We start from the raw sequence: 18,307 nt of genomic DNA, 5'->3' as shown, positions 1-18,307 counted from the left end.
TTGTTAAACGCTGATTAATTTGAAGAAGAACAGCTATTGTTCTCTTTATTACCAGCACCTGCCTGAAATCACACAACTAAAAGTGCTGAAATGTAAATATGGGGTTCACATTCAGTACTGTGACTCATATCTTTTGGGTAAGACACACATGCAATATTTCTATTCTACCAAACATGTAATGCAATTGTGTCCATATTCATTTATTAATAGCATCAATATTTGCTTAAGCATCCTGTTTCAGGTTGGATACAATGTTTTGATTCTTAAATAGCCAAATGATTAAGGCTTGGGAAAAACAAACAAAAAAACAATAAATGTTAAATAAGCATTAAATAAGACCATTTTATTTCTTTATTTGTTTCAATTAGATACAGTTGTGCTCATAGTGTACATACCCCTTGCAGAATCTGCAAAAATGTTAATAATATTAACACAATAAGAAGTATTATAAAATATGCTGTCCTTAATAAGCTATTTCATGTTTAATAGCAGAATCTATTAAAATGTGTTTTTTTTTTTTTTTTTCATCATTCCCTTGTATGTCAATTGAACAATTAAACTGCCCACTGCTCTTCGGAAAAATCCTTCAGGTTCTGCACATTATTTACTTTTCCAGCATCTTCTGCATATTTAAACCCTTTCCAGCTGTGGCTGTATGATTTTGAGATTTATCTTTTCACACTGAGGACAATTCACAACTATTACTAAAGCTGCAAACATTCACTGATGCTCCAGAAGTAAACAATGCATTAAGTTCTAACTTTTAAACAGGGTGATTGTGTAAGTTTTTTATTTATTTAAATGTAATATTTAATTTAGTACTGCATGCCTCCAGAAGCTATGCACAAGAGATACTTACATGTTTCCCAGAAGACAAAAATACAATTTACCCTGATCATAAAATTCTAAAAGTTTACACCCCCCAGCTGTTAATGCATCATGTTGCGCCCTTAAACATCAGTGAATGTTTTCACCTTTGTATGAGTCCCTCAGTTGTTCTCTCTCTTACGTTTTACCTTAGGTTGCCCGCCATTTTTAACGCTGTGCTCATTTTCTGTCTTCCAGTTTGTATTTCCACAGCATGAAGGTAAGATTTTACGGATTTATGAATAAGCCGCTCATTTTAAAATCTTCTGGTTCTATTGACATTTGTTATGACACCTTCAAACATTATAATGTCCGTGATAACTTTCGTTAACTCTACAAAAAGAAAATCCACTTCACCAGATAATTACTCTTTGACAGCGATGCCATAGAATTATACAGAGGTGCAGCAAAAATGGAAGTTCAAAGACAATATTCAACAAAGTTCAATGATGGCTGGGTGCTTGTTTCTCTGGCACATAAGGTCTAAATGTAAACATCTGTTATGTGAAATAGCGGACAGTACTACATAAAAACAACATGTTTTTATGATCCCTGTTATTTTGTTAAACATATTAACATTTTCACAGATTCTGCAAGGGGTATGTAAACTTTTGAGCACAACTATAAAACAGAACAGGGAAATGGCTCCAACTTCAAGTAAGGAATAAGGCACAAAATCAACAATGTTCAGAGGAAAAAAAAATACATTAGCATGATTTTATGCATTTATAATGTTTGTTTTTAAGGTTGTTGAAATGTGTTTGTTAAAGAAAAGCAAAAAAAAGAATCAATGTTATACCTCCTAAATTTCAAAGCAATCCTTTTTACAAAATGCAAGCTCATCAATACAAAGTAATTTAAAACCTAAAGTAGCGATTCAACCCAACTCTAGAAGCTGTAAAATGTCATGAACCGAGGCAGTGTGTGTGGCCATTGAGTCATACAGTCATGCCGTCATTTTTTGACAACTCCCCCACATCATCATAGTCTGTTATTAAAGACAAAAGCAAATATATCATGTTTAATGTTGTATTTAACATCTAAAACTGAGCCTATTAAAATTAGCAAATGATTAGTCAAAGATTAAAAAAAAGAGACAAACACTTACCCAACAGGTTTCTCTCTTCTTCATTGCTGTTCTTCACATCATCATACTCCTCCTGATCTCCCTCTGATTCACATATGAAATAAAACCTCACATTGTAATTTGTAATACAGCTTGTGTCACTGATGATGTCATTGATCTCTTTCCCTCATTACTGTGTGAGATTATTAGATTTACTCCAGATAAAATCATGATGATTAATTAATGGTAAACTATAAACGCATGTTCATATTGTTCTGTAACTCACCTGTTACACCTTGAGAGTCCTGTCCATTAATGATGACATCATCATAATTTTCTGGCGTGTCCACTACACACACACACACACACACACACACACACACACACACACACACACACACACACACACACACACACACACACACACACACACACACACACACACACACACACACACACACACACACACACACACACACACACACACACACACACACACACACACACACACACACACACACACACACACACACACACACACACACACACACACACACACACACACACACACACACACACACACACACACACACAGAGAGAGAGAGAAACATAGACAGATCAAATGTTGCATTTTATCGGTACTGAGCATCAATTTAAAGGGACTGAGTTATGTTCACTGGTGATGACATCATCATAGCTCCCAGGTGTGTCTTCTACAAATTTAACATGAATCAGATGCACACTAAAAAAAAACTTGTATATGTATATTTTCTTAATTATATATATATATATATATAAAATTAAAAAAGAAACAGTGAAAATCTAATTGCTTCCATGAGCAAATTCTTTAAAATAAAATAAATCAATATCAGTAAGCGAATATAAACAATAATCTATATAAATGAAACTAAGAGAAATTAAACATTACAAAACTTATTGATAGGACACAGGAAGATCTTTGTTTTAAATATAAAACTACTTTCATTTAATATGTTGAAAGGAACTGTTTGGCCCTTTAATTCAAGGTAAAATACCTGCACTGGTGAGTGTGACAACTGTGGACATCAGAAAGATTGTCAGACAGCTCTTCATCTTCCTCTGCTCTGCTCTTCAGGACTAACTTTTCATCAGCTGTTTTAGCAATTCTGAAGAAAAAGAGACTCTAGTCTGCTCTGGTGAGAAAGATAAAGGTAGAGAGAGGGGAGGGGCTTCTGATGACCACCAATCACACTCAGAGTTAAACTTCAAGAGAACAGAGACAACGACAAATCAGCCAATATATCTTCATATATATCAAGAGAAAGCCACTGTTGATGAACGGGACTCCTCCTCCACCTTACAGACACTGAGGAGACCCACACATGATGATAAAGTGCTGACCAAGTCACCCAGCTGTCATGAGAGTGAATGTGGGAAACACTTCAGTGTACATACAGCGCCAGAGTCTGACACCTGCAGAGAAGAGATACAGGCACTGATAACTAACTGCTGACCACAAACACTGAGAAGACAGAGAGACATACAGTATCAAAGCACTATTCCAGAATAACAGTATACAATATTTCGTTTAATTTTATTGAACTTTTGCATTTTGTGTGTAAAAAACATTGAAATAAAATGTGTTACAACATTCCCCAATTTCACAATAACAATAATAATTACAATAGGGTTTCAGGACTTTGTGCTTGAACCCCTAATAATGGCATAATATCCATGCACATAGTCCGCCTGATTTTAATTGCTAAACATAAAACATTAAAATAAATTAAAAACAATAAAATTGGACAGAAATATACAGCAAATGTATGCATGCTGGGTATGACTGATTGTCAAAAACCCTCTGCAGGACATAAAGTGAACAACATGCTCTTCTGCTCAGTTCAAAGAGTCATTACATTCTTTTGAGGGAAAGATCCTTGATCACAGCTGCTGTTTGTAAACTTATTTCCTAAAGTATATTCCAACGTTTTTTAGCAAAATATATGCTGTATATGTTCACCATCAGTGGGTCTACATTCAATAGGAATATGATATTTTTATAAGTTGCTGTGAAATATTAAAGACTGGAGCAGTGGAAGTTAAATGGTGAAGCATCTGAAATCATAACAATTATATACAAATGGATTGAATGTTGGGAATTTTTTGTTCTTTTTTTTTTTTGTTCTCTCAAATTGCCATGTCTACATCATGTTTCAGTGCAATGAGATCACAAAAACGTGTTTTGTAAAAAACTTCTGGAAAGAGAAGTTTAAACTAAGCATTTTTTCCTGTTAAACACTGATTAAATGTAATTGATTAAGTAGATTTCAATGCAAAATATTACATGTGGTTACATATGGTGGATAGCAGTTCAAACGTATTTAGTATCTAAGACACTTAAACTGCAGAAAACTTAAAAGCTTTGAAAAGATTTGATGCAGTGATTGTGGTTTCAGTTATAAAGTCCCTCCCTGTTTTCCTGGCTCCTCCTCCACATCATCATAGTCTGTTATTAGAAAACAAGAGCAAATTAATGTATCAATATATGCAACACATCAATATTGACAATCAAGTTAAATGAGCTATCATAATCACAGAAATTGATATTATAAAGCGATTATAAAAATTAAACAAATTCAGTGTAAGGTAAAAAGGTGCCAGTAACGTACCAAACATGTCACTCATATATTCCCTGATATTCTTCACATCATCATACTCCTCCTGAACACCCTCTGATATAAATGTGTCCATTATTAATTACATGAGTTTAAATGCAACTATAATTTGAAGACAAACAAACAAAAAAACATGAAATTTAAGGGAGTAATTTGAATCCCACACCTGCTTTATCATTGGAGAATTGTCGTATAATGATGACATCATCATAGTTTTCTGGCAAGTCAATATAGTAAAATAGACAAAATAATGAAAAATTAAATGCATCCATTAAATGTGCAAAATTTGGGATTTTGAAACAGTGCCTATGTATAATTAACTAAACCCTTATTAAATAAAATATAATTAAATAAAATCTGTAGAAATGATAATAAGAAATAAACCTGTATCACGAGATCTCAGTCCAACAGTGATTATATCATCATAATTCTCAGGTGTGATTTGCTGCTCTTCTAAATGAGTTAACAGCAAGGAGGAAATAAACAAAAACTGCTTTTACTATTCAGAGGTCCAATAGTTCATTTAATTTAGTGAAATGAGTTCAAGTCACTGACCTTTATTTGACCCTTCAGTGGTGGTGATGTCATTATAGTAGTCAGGTGCAGCTCCTCCTGCAAAATTTGCTTTAAAAAGAGTAGATGAAAGAAAAAAAATTCACAAAATCCTTATCTGAATTATTATGTGCTGAATAGTTTATATAATTTAAACTCTGTAACCTGCTGAGTGAATGTTTTTAATTAATTTAACATCCATTCATTTCTGTATATAGAAGATTATTTGAGTTATATTGATTTATACTTGAGTCCTCTAACCTGAAAGAAGCTCATCAGCATCTTCATACCCAGAATGCTGTTCTTCAGAAAGGACACTTCCTATTATGGAGAAGTAATTTCCACAATTTTGGCTGATTTTGGCTGAATTTTGGCTGATTTACGATTGTGAACGTGTGTGTCTGATGGATCAGCCAATCGTAAATCAGCCAAAATCCCCACTTCCTTTGAATCACAACACTGTGTATTTTTCAGATAACACACAAAAGTCCCACAAATGGATATATGTGATTTATTCTACTCTCCGCTATGAATAAAGTGATTATGATCTCCTCAAATCAGACTCTATGACATTTACTCACCCCTCTGAGTGAAGAAACTCTGTCTATTAGTGGGTCTGTGATGAATCTCCTCATAAACGGCCTCAGTCGTCGTCTTGTGTCTCCTCTTAGAGAGAGCTGTGAGTGTAGACAGACAAACCTGCCGTCAGTTCACAACACATGACTGATCACACACTGAATAAGACACAATATGACAGTCTCTGGATCTCTCCTACCTCTCCTCATCACTCTGTTCTGCTGAATCAGTATAAGCAGTGGCACTAAGAGCAGTAAGAACAAAACTCCCAGTACAACCACAAGCACAGAGAGAGACACTGGAGGAGTTTGTGGAGGAGTGACTGATGTTGAGCGCACTGTCTGAGAAACTGGAGGAGAAGCTGATGTTGTTGTGGCAGGAGAAGTGGACACTGACAAATCTGGCAAAACAGACACAAACACATTGGAAAAAGCAAATACACAAATATTACTAGCAATAAAATTATGTAAAAATGACTAATATTGCTCAGTGTTTTGCTCTGACTTGCACAGGTGAGTCCAGCGTGCTCTTTGTGGGAGCAGTCAGTGTGGTTCTTCAGGGAGAGAGGACAGTCCCACAGGTGAATCTCATTCCCTCTGCACTCGACTCTGTTCAGCCACACAACACCTTCACCAGCACCAAAGACTGAATTCCCATCAGCCCTCAGTGCTGCTCCACAACCCAGCTGCCTGCAGACCACCTGAGCATCGCTGATGTCCCACAGATCAGCACAGACTGAACCCCACACAGCGTTATGATACACCTCCAGCCTCCCAGAGCACCGGCCCAAACCTCCACTCAGTCTGAGAGGAACATCATCTAAATCACAGACAAGTGGATACATTATTGGCCAACAGAGTTCTGTCAGAACTGAAACACCTACAGTGGGGCATGTCTGTGATTAAATCCTCTTGGTTCCCCAGAACTAAATCACATACATATATCACATATGGCTGTTATGATTTTTATGTTCTTCTAAATCAAATTAACTTACCTGAACACTGTCTCTGATGTGGAGATGTGGAGCATGACAAATAGCTTCTAGGGGACTCATGACTCTCCTGTTCTGTAATCACAAGTTGATTCAATATTATATATACACATTTTGTTTATATACAAAATGTCAACTGATTACTGTATTTTTAGAGATGGAAATTGCATCAGTCTTACCTGAGCAGGAGATTTTGGCCACTTCATCATTATTACAGTAGTTCTGTCCCCAGGGTGAAGATGGACACTGCCACAGATTTGAATCATGTGGTCGACATTTCACTTCATCCAGCCAGTTACGAGCTGATTTAAGCCTTGGTGTAGAATCAGACAAAGCACCAGATCTTCCACAGTTCAGCTCTTGACAGATCAGACTCGCTGTGTCTCTGTCCATCTTGTTCCAGCACACATTACCCCAGGATCCATTGTAGAAAACCTCAACATTCCCTTCACAGCCCTCAGTTAACCTGATCTCTTTAAACTCTTGATAGAAACATGAACACAACCTCAGATTTTATCCAACCCCATTCATTTCAACCACAAACACTTAACATAACATAACATATATATATACAGTATATATATATGATAAGAGGAATGGCTTGTATATATATGATGGCCAATCTTCACTGATTTTACATTCCATCAGTAAGAGCAGAATGTGAGAAGGTTGAATTAGCAGAAACATACAACCTTAAAGGGATACTTCACCTCTGGAAAGATGAATGTGTATTTAAAATGGGTCATTTATGTAGTAGAAATGTGAAATTATTTTTGAATTTGGAGCCTTCTAGACTGAGAAAAGCCAGAAAATGTATTTTTGGCTCACGTGGATGAAAGACATCAACTCCCAGAATGCACTTGCTTCACTGACCTACGAGGCCACTCCCAAGCCACGCCTAATGGTAAGAGAGCGTAGTTAAACAACTAGGCTAGGCTACTAGTTAACTCGAAACTTAAAAGACGCCATTTTATCGTGAGTCTCCGTGACGATATCTGATATATGATTTCGAGATCGCCCAAAATGTCAGGGATTTGGCTTTTGCGTTCTACAGTCGTCATTCATTATGTTTACTGTGGCGAGCAGGACGAGGCTGAGGGCGTGAGAGCCGGTGGCGTGATTACTGATGAGCAACACCTGTGAGACGCACCGGTCCTGTAGGCTATCTCTGTAGGCTATACACTTGTTTAACGTGCATGTAAACACTACATTCAGATTCACCAATGGGAATGAATTCAGTTAGATTGAAACAAAAGGTGTGCATGTAAACAATTTGGACGATCTCGACGGTCAGACATGTCCGGGAAAAAGAGGATAGTAACCCCTACTACTCAGCTTTCTCTACAGAGCAAGAGCCTGTTAGCTTAGCTTCCAAAAAAAGATGGCTGACATTATTTGTACATTCTGAGAGTGAGATCCCACCCCCTATGGGCGGGTTGAAAACATGCGGAACTAGCTCCTACTACTGGCTGTAGTCTTTAGCCTCTGGCCAAAAAATCCTCCGATGACGCAAAATGACGATTTTTGAGTCAAAGGATTTTTTCCAGACAAAAAATACATAAATCTCTTGTCTCAGGGGGATATGAGGGAGGGAAGCACGGTAATTCGAAAATACTACAGGTTTTCTACTGATACAAAGCTTAATGCTAAATGCTGAAGTATCCCTTTAAAACATAAAACCACAGCTGCCCAACTCACTGCAGAATTAAATGTGCACCTCAACTCTACTGTTTCCACCAAAACTGTTCATCAGGAACAGTTTTCCTGAGGACAATGTCCTGTGGACATTCCCTACTGTGCTTGATGGGCACGTCACTGCCAAAGACAACGGAACCATTCTGGAGGACCATGTGCACCTAATGTTTCAAGCATTGTACCCTGAAGCACATTGTGCCGTGTTTTAGCATAATAACGCTACACACAGAAAGACTTGTGACAGAATAAATTGATGAACATGAAAGTGAAGTTGAAGACAGCCTGAACAGCCACCAGATCTAAATATTTTTGAGCCACTTTGGGGTATTTTGGAGGAGCAAGTCAGAAAACGTTTTCCTCCACCAGCATCACATAGTGACCTCGCCACTGTTCTGGAACAGGAATGGCTCAAAATCCCTCTGGCCACTATGAAGGACTTCTATCTGTCATTCCCAAGATGAATTGATGCTGCAAAAGGAGTCCCTAACACCATACTAATAAATTATTGTGGTCTCAAACCAGGTGTTTCAGTTCCACTGTAGAACCCCTGTACTGTATGTGTAACTGAAAAATGTTAGATATTCCCAAAAGATATTTTAGATTTAAATGAATAACTGAATAACAATTTTTCACAAGTTCACAACACTGAAATGTTTACCTGAGCACACGACTCCTACATCCTCCTTGTGTTGACAGTCATGTTTCCCCCAGCCTGGAGAAGAGCAGTTCCACAGGGACGTCTCATTCCCCTCACACTCCACCTCATCCAGCCATATGGGTCCAGAACCAGGACCAAACCAGGCTGGTACCTGCTGGTTACTGAGGGCCACTCCACACTGCAGCTGTCTGCACACCACATGGGCATCTTTAATATCCCAGGAGTCATCACACACTGTCCCCCATGAGCCACTGTGAAAAACCTCCAGCCTCCCTGCACAGTCTCCCCCAGAACCCACCAGCCTGATGGACCCGCGACCTGATATTCAGAGAGAGAAAAACACATTATTGATCACTAACAACTGAAGAATCTGCCCAGATGTTGTTGTTCTCACCAAGGCAGGTGATTGACAGCTGTTGTGTGGAGCTGCAGTGGAGAGTTTGTGGAGAGCTGCAGTTCCCCAGATGAGCTTCACTCCCAGAGCACTGGAAGCCCGTCACACACTCATGACTGTGTTCAGGACTGGATGAAGAGGAGCCGGAGAAGTTCACCACAGAGCCACAGCCCAGCTGTCTGCAGACCACAGAGGATTCAGTGAGACTCCAGGAGTCCAGCAGAACTCTCCTCCAGACCTGATGGATGGAAACTTCCAGCTCCCCCTCACACTGTCTCTCTCCAGACAACCGCACCAGACCGTCATGAACAGCCAGAGAGGAATCTGAAAAGAAGATCTCATGTTTTACTAAAATAAGAATTGGGTTAAAACATTGTGAAAAAGAGTATAATGCTCTCAGTGTCAAATAAGTTTACCAGAGCAGACGACTCCAACATCTCGTCTATGAGAACATTCAGCTCGACTCCATGAAGAGATGGAACATTCTGAGAGTTTTGTTTCATTCCCGTCACAATCAAACACATCAGCCCAGATTTCACCACCTCCTTCTCCAAACCAGTCTGATCCCACAACAGACACAGCAATCCCACAATTCAGCTGTCTACAGAGGACACTGGCAGCTCTCATATCCCAGCATGCATCACACACTGTGCCCCATTTACTGAAGTACTGACGCTCCACTCTTCCAGAACAAGAGTCTGAACCGTTCATCAGTTTGGCCTCTGTGTAACCTGAATAAATAGCATAGAGGTTAAAATAAAGTATAATGCAGCTGACAGAGAACATATACTGTTTCAAATACAAACAAAAAGACACTGAATATTTATAATATACCAGAACAGATCAGACCAACATCATTGTCACTGGTACAGCTTTGTTTGTGTGATAATGAAATTGAGCAAAATGAAATCTGAGACTCATTTCCTCTGCACTGAATCTCTTGTGTCCACATCTGAGCGTCTCCTTTGCCAAAAGCATCTTCTCCCAGCACCTGTACAGGAGCCCCACAGTCCAGCTCTCTACACACAACCTCTGCATCCTGCTGGTCAAAGGCAGCGTCACACACTGAAACCCACGACTGATCATCAAGTATCTCTAACCTCCCAGAGCACAGGTGAGATCCATTAACGAGTCTGGAAGCTTGATGACCTGTTGTTAATATTACAGGAATGACAGTGCACAGCAGACAAAAACAAGTACTTGATAGTTAAATACAACAAACATACAAACAGTTTTTTAAAACAAAATATTCTTTATGTCGCAACAAATTAATGGGCAATGTTTAATTATTCACCCGAACAGATGACACCGGCATCATGACTGTGAGTACAGGCATGTATGCTCCATCCTGCTGACCCACAGTTCTTCAGTGTAGACTCTGATCCAGTGCAAAACACAAGATTCATCCAGATTGGTCCTGATCCTTGTCCAAAATGAGCATCACGCAGAGCATCTACAGGTTCTCCACAGTCCAGCTCTCTACACACCACTCCAGCACCAGTCATATCCCAGCCATCACCACACACTGTTCCCCACTGACCTCTATGAAGAACCTCCACTCTACCAGCACAGCGACTGTTGCCACCAACCAACCTCACATTCTTTTTATCTAAGTGACAGAAAAATACAGATAGAGACTGTGGGTGCTTCTCCATAAGCACACTAGTTTGCACATCAGTATATTGTGTACACACATTCGGCACTGGTAAAGCACACTGGCTTACTACACATTTGGACACTGATTTTTCAATTCCCGGTGATATGACTAGGTGCTTGTGTCATAAAACGTCACCACTGGTATTTATCAAGAACACACATAACATCTTTCTGACATTTTTTATGCTGTTTAAATTATGTTATGAAATATACTTTGATTGTTGTTATATATATCTGCAACATTTTAGACAAATTTTAATTATAAATATTGCTGCAAGCAGCAATTATCAGGGTCAAGTGCAAAGAAGAAAATAAGACATGCCAACATGGCTGGGAGTGTCAGACCAACTGATGCAAGGAGCAATTAAAGACATTTTAAGAGGATTTTAGGCAAAATGGCTGAATATCATACATACAGTCACTAATACTATGATTGAATGGTTTATCACTTTCGACCAATAGGTGGCGCAATTACGAAATTGATATGGTGTGGTCAGAGTGAGGTGAAAATCATAAAAACAACCATTACAGTTGGTTTTATGACTGTAAGTCATTGTCTTCAAATGCTATTGAAGTTAGAAACCTGATGTGTGTGTACCAATTGGGTGTGTACCAATATTGTATGTAACTTTAGAGACGGTCCCTAAATGTGCGAATATCCAGTGTCAGGCGAACTTATGCCAGTATATCACTGGGAAACGCTTAGCGTGAAACTTTGCGCGTTACGTTCATATTCTGGTCCATCTGCTTGCCTGTAGCCTATTAATATAGCCTACATCCCCAATAAGGTGGGAGTTTGGTCTTTTATATCACTGTATTTTGTCCATTGTGTTACTTTGAGTGTCCTGAGACCGCAGGGGAATCCTGGAAAGTGACATATTGAGGGAATCCCCAGTTATGCAGCACAGCCAAATATTACCATTTTAGCCAAATTATAAATATGTACTACACTGTTCACTACCTATCTACTGATGTTTATATTGACATATTATTAAATAATGATTTGTCTTTTCAAATCTTCCATCCCATGTCATGATGATATTGTGTTGGTTTGTGCGATTTGTTTTGCACTTAACAGAATTTCCATTAAAGGGAACGTAGTGAGCATCTAGTTTTTGGAGTGCATTGTAGGATTTTTAGGGAGCGAACATTCCAGTGAACTTGAAGGATTTTGTGATTGATACAGATCTTAAAATGGCTGGCTCCTTGGTCAGTGTTCTGACTGTGAAATATGAAGCTGACTGAGATGCACCCTATTAGTAAAAGGTATGATATTACTATATTCTTTTAACTCACCAGCACAGATCAGCCCCTGGTAATTATCATGTGAACAGCTGTTTTTGTGTAAGGATGTTGGACAGAGGTGAATCTGAGACTCATTTCCTCTGCACTGAATCTCTTGTGTCCACATCTGAGCGTCTCCTTTGCCAAAAGCATCTTCTCCCAGCACCTGTACAGGAGCCCCACAGTCCAGCTCTCTACACACAACCTCTGCATCCTGCTGGTCAAAGGCAGCGTCACACACTGAAACCCACGACTGATCATCAAGTATCTCTAACCTCCCAGAGCAACTCGAGTTTCCAATAAGCCTGACACCTGAAGTAGCAAGAGATAAGAAATGTTTCAATTTTGTTTATCTAAAGGTGTGTAATTCTTGTCATTATTGTTCTACCATAAAGCACCACTTATTAATGTGAAAGGAGTAAAATAGTCAAATTACTCAATCTCTCATGTCAATCCATATCATCTGACTTTCTTTTTTTTACAGAATACCCTGGTACTCTTTTCAATATAATGAGAGTAAAATAATAAGAAAAAAACATTGTGTGCTCTACAGAACAAAGTCATAGAGGTTTGAAAAGACACAAAGTAAATGATGACTGATTTTTCATTTTTGGTTGAACTTTCCCTTTAAGGCAGTTGAATTATCAGTGATGTAAAAACAGTGCAGGGTTTGGAGCAGTTTACCTGAGCAGATTACTCCTGCATCTTTTGTATGATCACATTCATAAAAACCCCAATTTATTGTTCCACAGTTCTTCAGTGTAGATTCTGATCCCGAACATAACTTGCGATTTGTCCAGATTTGTCCTGATCCTGGTCCAAAATGAGCATCACCAAGAGCATCTACAGGTTCTCCACAGTCCAGCTCTCTACACACCACTGCAGCTTCAGTCATATCCCAGAAATCATCACACACTGTTCCCCACTGACCTCTATGAAGAACCTCCACTCGACCAGCACAGTGACTTTGACCACCAACCAGCCTCACTCTCAAATTGTCTGTAAAATAAATAAAAAGGGAGTAAAGACATATGGACAAAGGAAAAGAATGAGGAAAAAAGCATCACACTAAGAGAAAAAACTATGATAAAATGTACTAATATTTAGTGTAGTCTAATATTTAGATTTTGGGAACATTACATTTGATTTTAGTTTATTTAAAAAAGCCTCAAACCTGCACACACCAGTCCAACATCATTTTCATATGAACAGTTGTTTTCATGTGATGGTGATGTTGGACAGAAGTGAATCTGAGACTCGTTTCCTCTGCACTGAATCTCTTGTGTCCACATCTGAGCGTCTCCTTTGCCAAAAGCATCTTCTCCCAGCACCTGTACAGGAGCCCCACAGTCCAGCTCTCTACACACAACCTCTGCATCCTGCTGGTCAAAGGCAGCTTCACACACTGAAACCCACGACTGATCATCAAGTATCTCCAACCTCCCAGAGCAGCGAGAACCTCCAACCAGCCGGACTCCTGAAAGAACAACACAGGAAAAAACAAAATTAAAGTTAAAGAACTTCAATAATGAGTCAGTCATATAACCAAATAACCAATATATCAATCATATAACAAGAAATCATAATTTCCTTTATATTCTATAAAGAAATATATTTATTATGAAAATATATTATACATGTCAGCAAAACTTTTTCCCAGTCCAAAAAGACTTGAAAGTAACCTACAAAAACAGCTCATATACAAAACAGTGTATAGTTATTGTTACTGTAAAAATCTAAATGCATTACATGACTGCCCACATTTCAACATTTTCATGTCAACAATGTCTATGAATGAATCCTATCAGGGAATTACACTAAAATGTAGAGTTAGAAACAAGCTTCTAAATTAATTTTTAACAAGGTCTCTGATTATTACAGTCTGACCTTAACAGTTTGTGCTGTCTAAAAGAAGCTGGAAATGAAATTATAACTGCTTTTGGTGCAATTGACTGCATTTGGTACAAAAATCCAAGACAGAATTTTTAGCTTTACCTTACCTGAACAAATGACTTGAGCGCTCTTATCAAGACACACATCAAGATCAGTTGGTTGTATGAATCCACATTTCTTAAGTGTAGACTCTGATCCAGTACACATTGCATTTTTCATCCAAAATGGTTTTGATCCCAGACCAAAATGAACATCATACAGAGCATCTACAGGTTCTCCACAGTCCAGCTCTCTACACACCACTGCAGCATCAGCCAAATCCCATCCAGCACCACACACTGTTCCCCACTGACCTCTATGAAGAACCTCCACTCTACCAGCACAGCGACTGCTACCATTAACCAGTCTCACATTTCTTATATCTATGAATGTAAGAGAAAAGGCTATTGTAAATTTAAATTGTTATAATAAAATGAAATGAAATGTGCTTTGTTGTACTTTGAACTGTTACCAGTACACAGCAAACCAATGTTGTGCTCATGTGAACAGTTGTTTTCATGTGATGGTGATGTTGAACAGAGGTGAATCTGAGACTCATTTCCTCTGCACTGAATCTCTTGTGTCCACATCTGAGCGTCTCCTTTGCCAAAAGCATCTTCTCCCAGCACCTGTACAGGAGCCCCACAGTCCAGCTCTCTACACACAACCTCTGCATCCTGCTGGTCAAAGGCAGCGTCACACACTGAAACCCACGACTGATCATCAAGTATCTCTAACCTCCCAGAGCAGCGAGAACCTCCAACCAGCCGGACTTCTGAAAGAACAACACAGATCAACAAAAGCATGGCTTATTTATGGGGCTTCAAGATAATGATACATAAAAGCCATTCTATTTTTAGTCTTATAATGAATAAATAATGTAAAAACACAAAAGAAAACCACAAAAAATATAAAAATAAAATGTATTTATTATTATTTTAAAACTTCTTTAGAAATTAGAAGCAGTCACAGCTGGTGCAATGCAAAAAGGTGTGAGGACTCAAGTGCTGGAGAATGATGTTTATTATAAAAGAAAACAAACACAAAACAAAAAGCAAGAGGGGGAAAACATAACTAATAAATACAAAACAAAAACAGAACATGAATGTACTAAGAATCACGGCGAATGGGAAACATTAGACAACGTACCGACACAGACTGCAAACAAGAGGGGACTTATAAAGGGAACTAATCAGAAGGGAACAGGTGGATGAACTCAAACAATAATCAGATAACAAGGGGGAGGGATCCGACAATGACCCGAGCACATGGCCCAAAATAAGAGTTCGGGAGGCCAGGGCGGACCAAAGAGTTTGGGAGGCCAGGGCGGAGCAGGCTGTGCAGACGGCCAGGGCGGAAATGTCAGTCCATCTGGCGGCCAGGGTGGAGACTTTCCCTCGGGCGGCCAGGGTGGAGACTTTCCCTCGGGAGGCCAGGACGGAGACAACACTTCAGAAGGCCAGGGAGGAGACGACCCTTCAGGCGACCATGGCACAGAAACAGGGACAGGAACGGACACCAGCACAGGAACAAGCACTGTCTCAGGAACAGGAACAGGCACCAGCTCAGGAACAGGAACAGGAACAGGCACCGGCTCAGGAACAGGAACGGGAACAGGCACCGGCTCAGGAACAGACACCGGCTCAGGAACAGACACCGGCTCGGGGGGCGGCCATCTTGTCCGGAGACACCAGCTCGGCGGCGGCCATCTTGTCCGGAGACACAGGCTCGGCGACCATCTTGTCCGGAGACACAGGCTCGGCGGTGACCATCTTGTCCGGAGACACAGGCTCGGCGGATGCCATCTTGTCCAGAGACACTGGATCGGCAGATGTGACGTGAACAGTCTCTGGATCGGCAGACGTGCCAGGTCGCTGGGGTGGCGCCGGCAGGGCGAGCAGCTTGGGCGGGGCCGGCAGGGTGAGCAGCTCGGGCGGGGGCAGCAGAGCGGGGCGCCTGAGCGGCACGTCAGGGATGGCAGTCACCTCCGGGATGGTCTCTGGGTTAGGAGCCACCGGACAAGTCGTTAAGGAGGGGTTTCTCTTCCTCTTCCGTCTCCGGACCACCGGACTCGAGACCACCGGACTCGGGACCACCGGAGCTGGGACCACCGGAACTGGGACCACTGGAAGTGGAACCACCGGAACAGGGACCACCGGAACAGTCACGGAGGGAGTCTTCCTTCTCCTCCTCCGTTTCGGGACCACCGGAACTGGGACCACCGGACTCGGGACCACCTCCCTGGCAATTCTCTCCCGATGGCGAATGAGACCCTCCACCATCGCCCCAAAACTGACCCAATCGAATGCTCCTCTCCGCTGAGTCCTCATGTGGTCGGTACGTTATGTCACGGCTGGTGCAATGCAAAAAGGTGTGAGGACTCAAGTGCTGGAGAATGATGTTTATTATAAAAGAAAACAAACACAAAACAAAACCCACGAGGGGGAAAACATAACTAATAAATACAAAACAAAAACAGAACATGAACGTACTGAGAACATTAGACAACGTACCGACACAGACTGCAAACAAGAGGGGACTTATAAAGGGAACTAATCAGAAGGGAACAGGTGGATGAACTCAAACAATAATCAGATAACAAGGGGGAGGGATCCGACAATGACCCGAGCACATGGCCCAAAATAACAAAACACCCATGTGCAGCACAAGACAGGACAGGCATGTGACAGAAGCCAATCTGGAAATGCAAAAAATCTTACAAAGATATTAATTTTAATATGTAAAATACTTTACCTGAGCAGATGACTCCAGCATCTCTTCTATGATCACAGTTATGTTTACCCCATCCTAATGACCCACAGTTCTTCAGTGTAGACTCTGATCCAGTACACGAGACATAACTCATCCAGATTGGTCCTGATCCTGGTCCAAAATGAGCATCACCAAGAGCATCTACAGGTTCTCCACAGTCCAGCTCTCTACACACAACTGCAGCATCAGCCAAATCCCAGAAATCATCACACACTGTTCCCCACTGACCTCTATGAAGAACCTCCACTCTACCAGCACAGCGACTGTGACCACCAACCAGCCTCACATTCACACTGTCTAAATATTAAGCAGTAACAATGAGAGATGAAAGATGAAGGGATGAGAGTTAAATTTACAGCATTACAAAGTGGGTCAACTGGTAAAATAGGACATATACGTCTGAGTATTTAAAATGAATATTCAGAGTTCAATACAAGTTTAGCTCAATCAACATCATAGGTGTGTTGATTAACAAAAAAAATAATTATGCTGACTCCCTTTTATACGTGTGAAGCTTATAATTTTATAAAAGCACTTAAATCAATTATCCTAAAATGCATTATTGTTTCAGCTGTAAATAGTTAAAAACAATTACAGGGTTTAGACCATTATGTTGTCATGGAAACAAAGTTTTAAACTGGAAAAGGTTAGTAAGCATTTGTTTTTCCCACACTATAATCATGTTAACACATATTTGTTTAAGTCTTGTTTCTATATTATTGAGACAGTGAGTATTTTAAAGTTTACAGAAAACCTCTTTTTTTAAAGGGGGGCAAGTATAAATTTAATGTTTAGGTAAAAAAATTATACCACAAATTATGTATATATATATATATGATTGAGCTTAAACTATATTAAATCTGGTGTATTCTTTTAATATATATTTTCTCCTCTATATAGTTCTTCTGTTGCTGAGGTCTTGGCATTGTTTAAGACACTAACATTGTAATCCAATAAAAGGCCTTTAGGGTTTTTATTTTTTCGTCTTGTTTGTCATGATCACAACTTCTTGACATAACATTATAAAGCATTTATCCTGCTGGATCATGAATGAGTGATTCCTTTTCTTTTTTTATAAACATGTTCATGGGACTTGCTCAAGCTAACATGTCTGTCACTAATATTTCCAAATCAATGTTTATCAAATCAGAACTCCAAATGTGTGATCAATTTTACGGCCACCCAACTCGAGGGACAGAGATGCCTGCAT

At 39.8% G+C, this 18,307-nt stretch overlaps 1 protein-coding gene across 1 annotated transcript in view; it reads right to left on the bottom strand.

Annotated features, from left to right (window-relative positions):
• Positions 1 to 1,805: 1,805 nt before the first annotated feature.
• Positions 1,806 to 18,307, bottom strand: part of LOC311082225 (scavenger receptor cysteine-rich type 1 protein M130-like) — a gene marked incomplete at both ends in the record, with an annotated part of 17,871 nt that continues 1,369 nt past the window's right edge. Inside the window, 19 exons of the mRNA XM_084112959.1 lie at positions 1,806 to 1,855; positions 1,976 to 2,038; positions 4,582 to 4,644; positions 4,972 to 5,040; positions 5,143 to 5,211; positions 5,401 to 5,460; positions 5,721 to 5,816; positions 5,915 to 6,115; positions 6,220 to 6,534; positions 6,710 to 6,781; positions 6,886 to 7,188; positions 9,060 to 9,377; positions 9,454 to 9,777; positions 9,870 to 10,184; positions 10,288 to 10,602; positions 13,078 to 13,392; positions 13,834 to 13,870; positions 16,170 to 16,324; positions 17,080 to 17,274. Of these exons, the coding sequence (XP_083969085.1) occupies positions 1,806 to 1,855; positions 1,976 to 2,038; positions 4,582 to 4,644; positions 4,972 to 5,040; positions 5,143 to 5,211; positions 5,401 to 5,460; positions 5,721 to 5,816; positions 5,915 to 6,115; positions 6,220 to 6,534; positions 6,710 to 6,781; positions 6,886 to 7,188; positions 9,060 to 9,377; positions 9,454 to 9,777; positions 9,870 to 10,184; positions 10,288 to 10,602; positions 13,078 to 13,392; positions 13,834 to 13,870; positions 16,170 to 16,324; positions 17,080 to 17,274 (3,335 nt within the window). The remainder of the gene's footprint in view (positions 1,856 to 1,975; positions 2,039 to 4,581; positions 4,645 to 4,971; positions 5,041 to 5,142; positions 5,212 to 5,400; positions 5,461 to 5,720; positions 5,817 to 5,914; positions 6,116 to 6,219; positions 6,535 to 6,709; positions 6,782 to 6,885; positions 7,189 to 9,059; positions 9,378 to 9,453; positions 9,778 to 9,869; positions 10,185 to 10,287; positions 10,603 to 13,077; positions 13,393 to 13,833; positions 13,871 to 16,169; positions 16,325 to 17,079; positions 17,275 to 18,307) is intronic.

This window comes from Abramis brama, assembly GCF_963993115.1.
Source record: "Abramis brama genome assembly, chromosome: 4".
NCBI classification, from domain to species: domain Eukaryota; kingdom Metazoa; phylum Chordata; class Actinopteri; order Cypriniformes; family Leuciscidae; genus Abramis; species Abramis brama.
The sequence above is the reverse complement of the archived record's forward strand: the minus strand, read 5'-3'. Positions and strand labels throughout refer to the sequence as shown.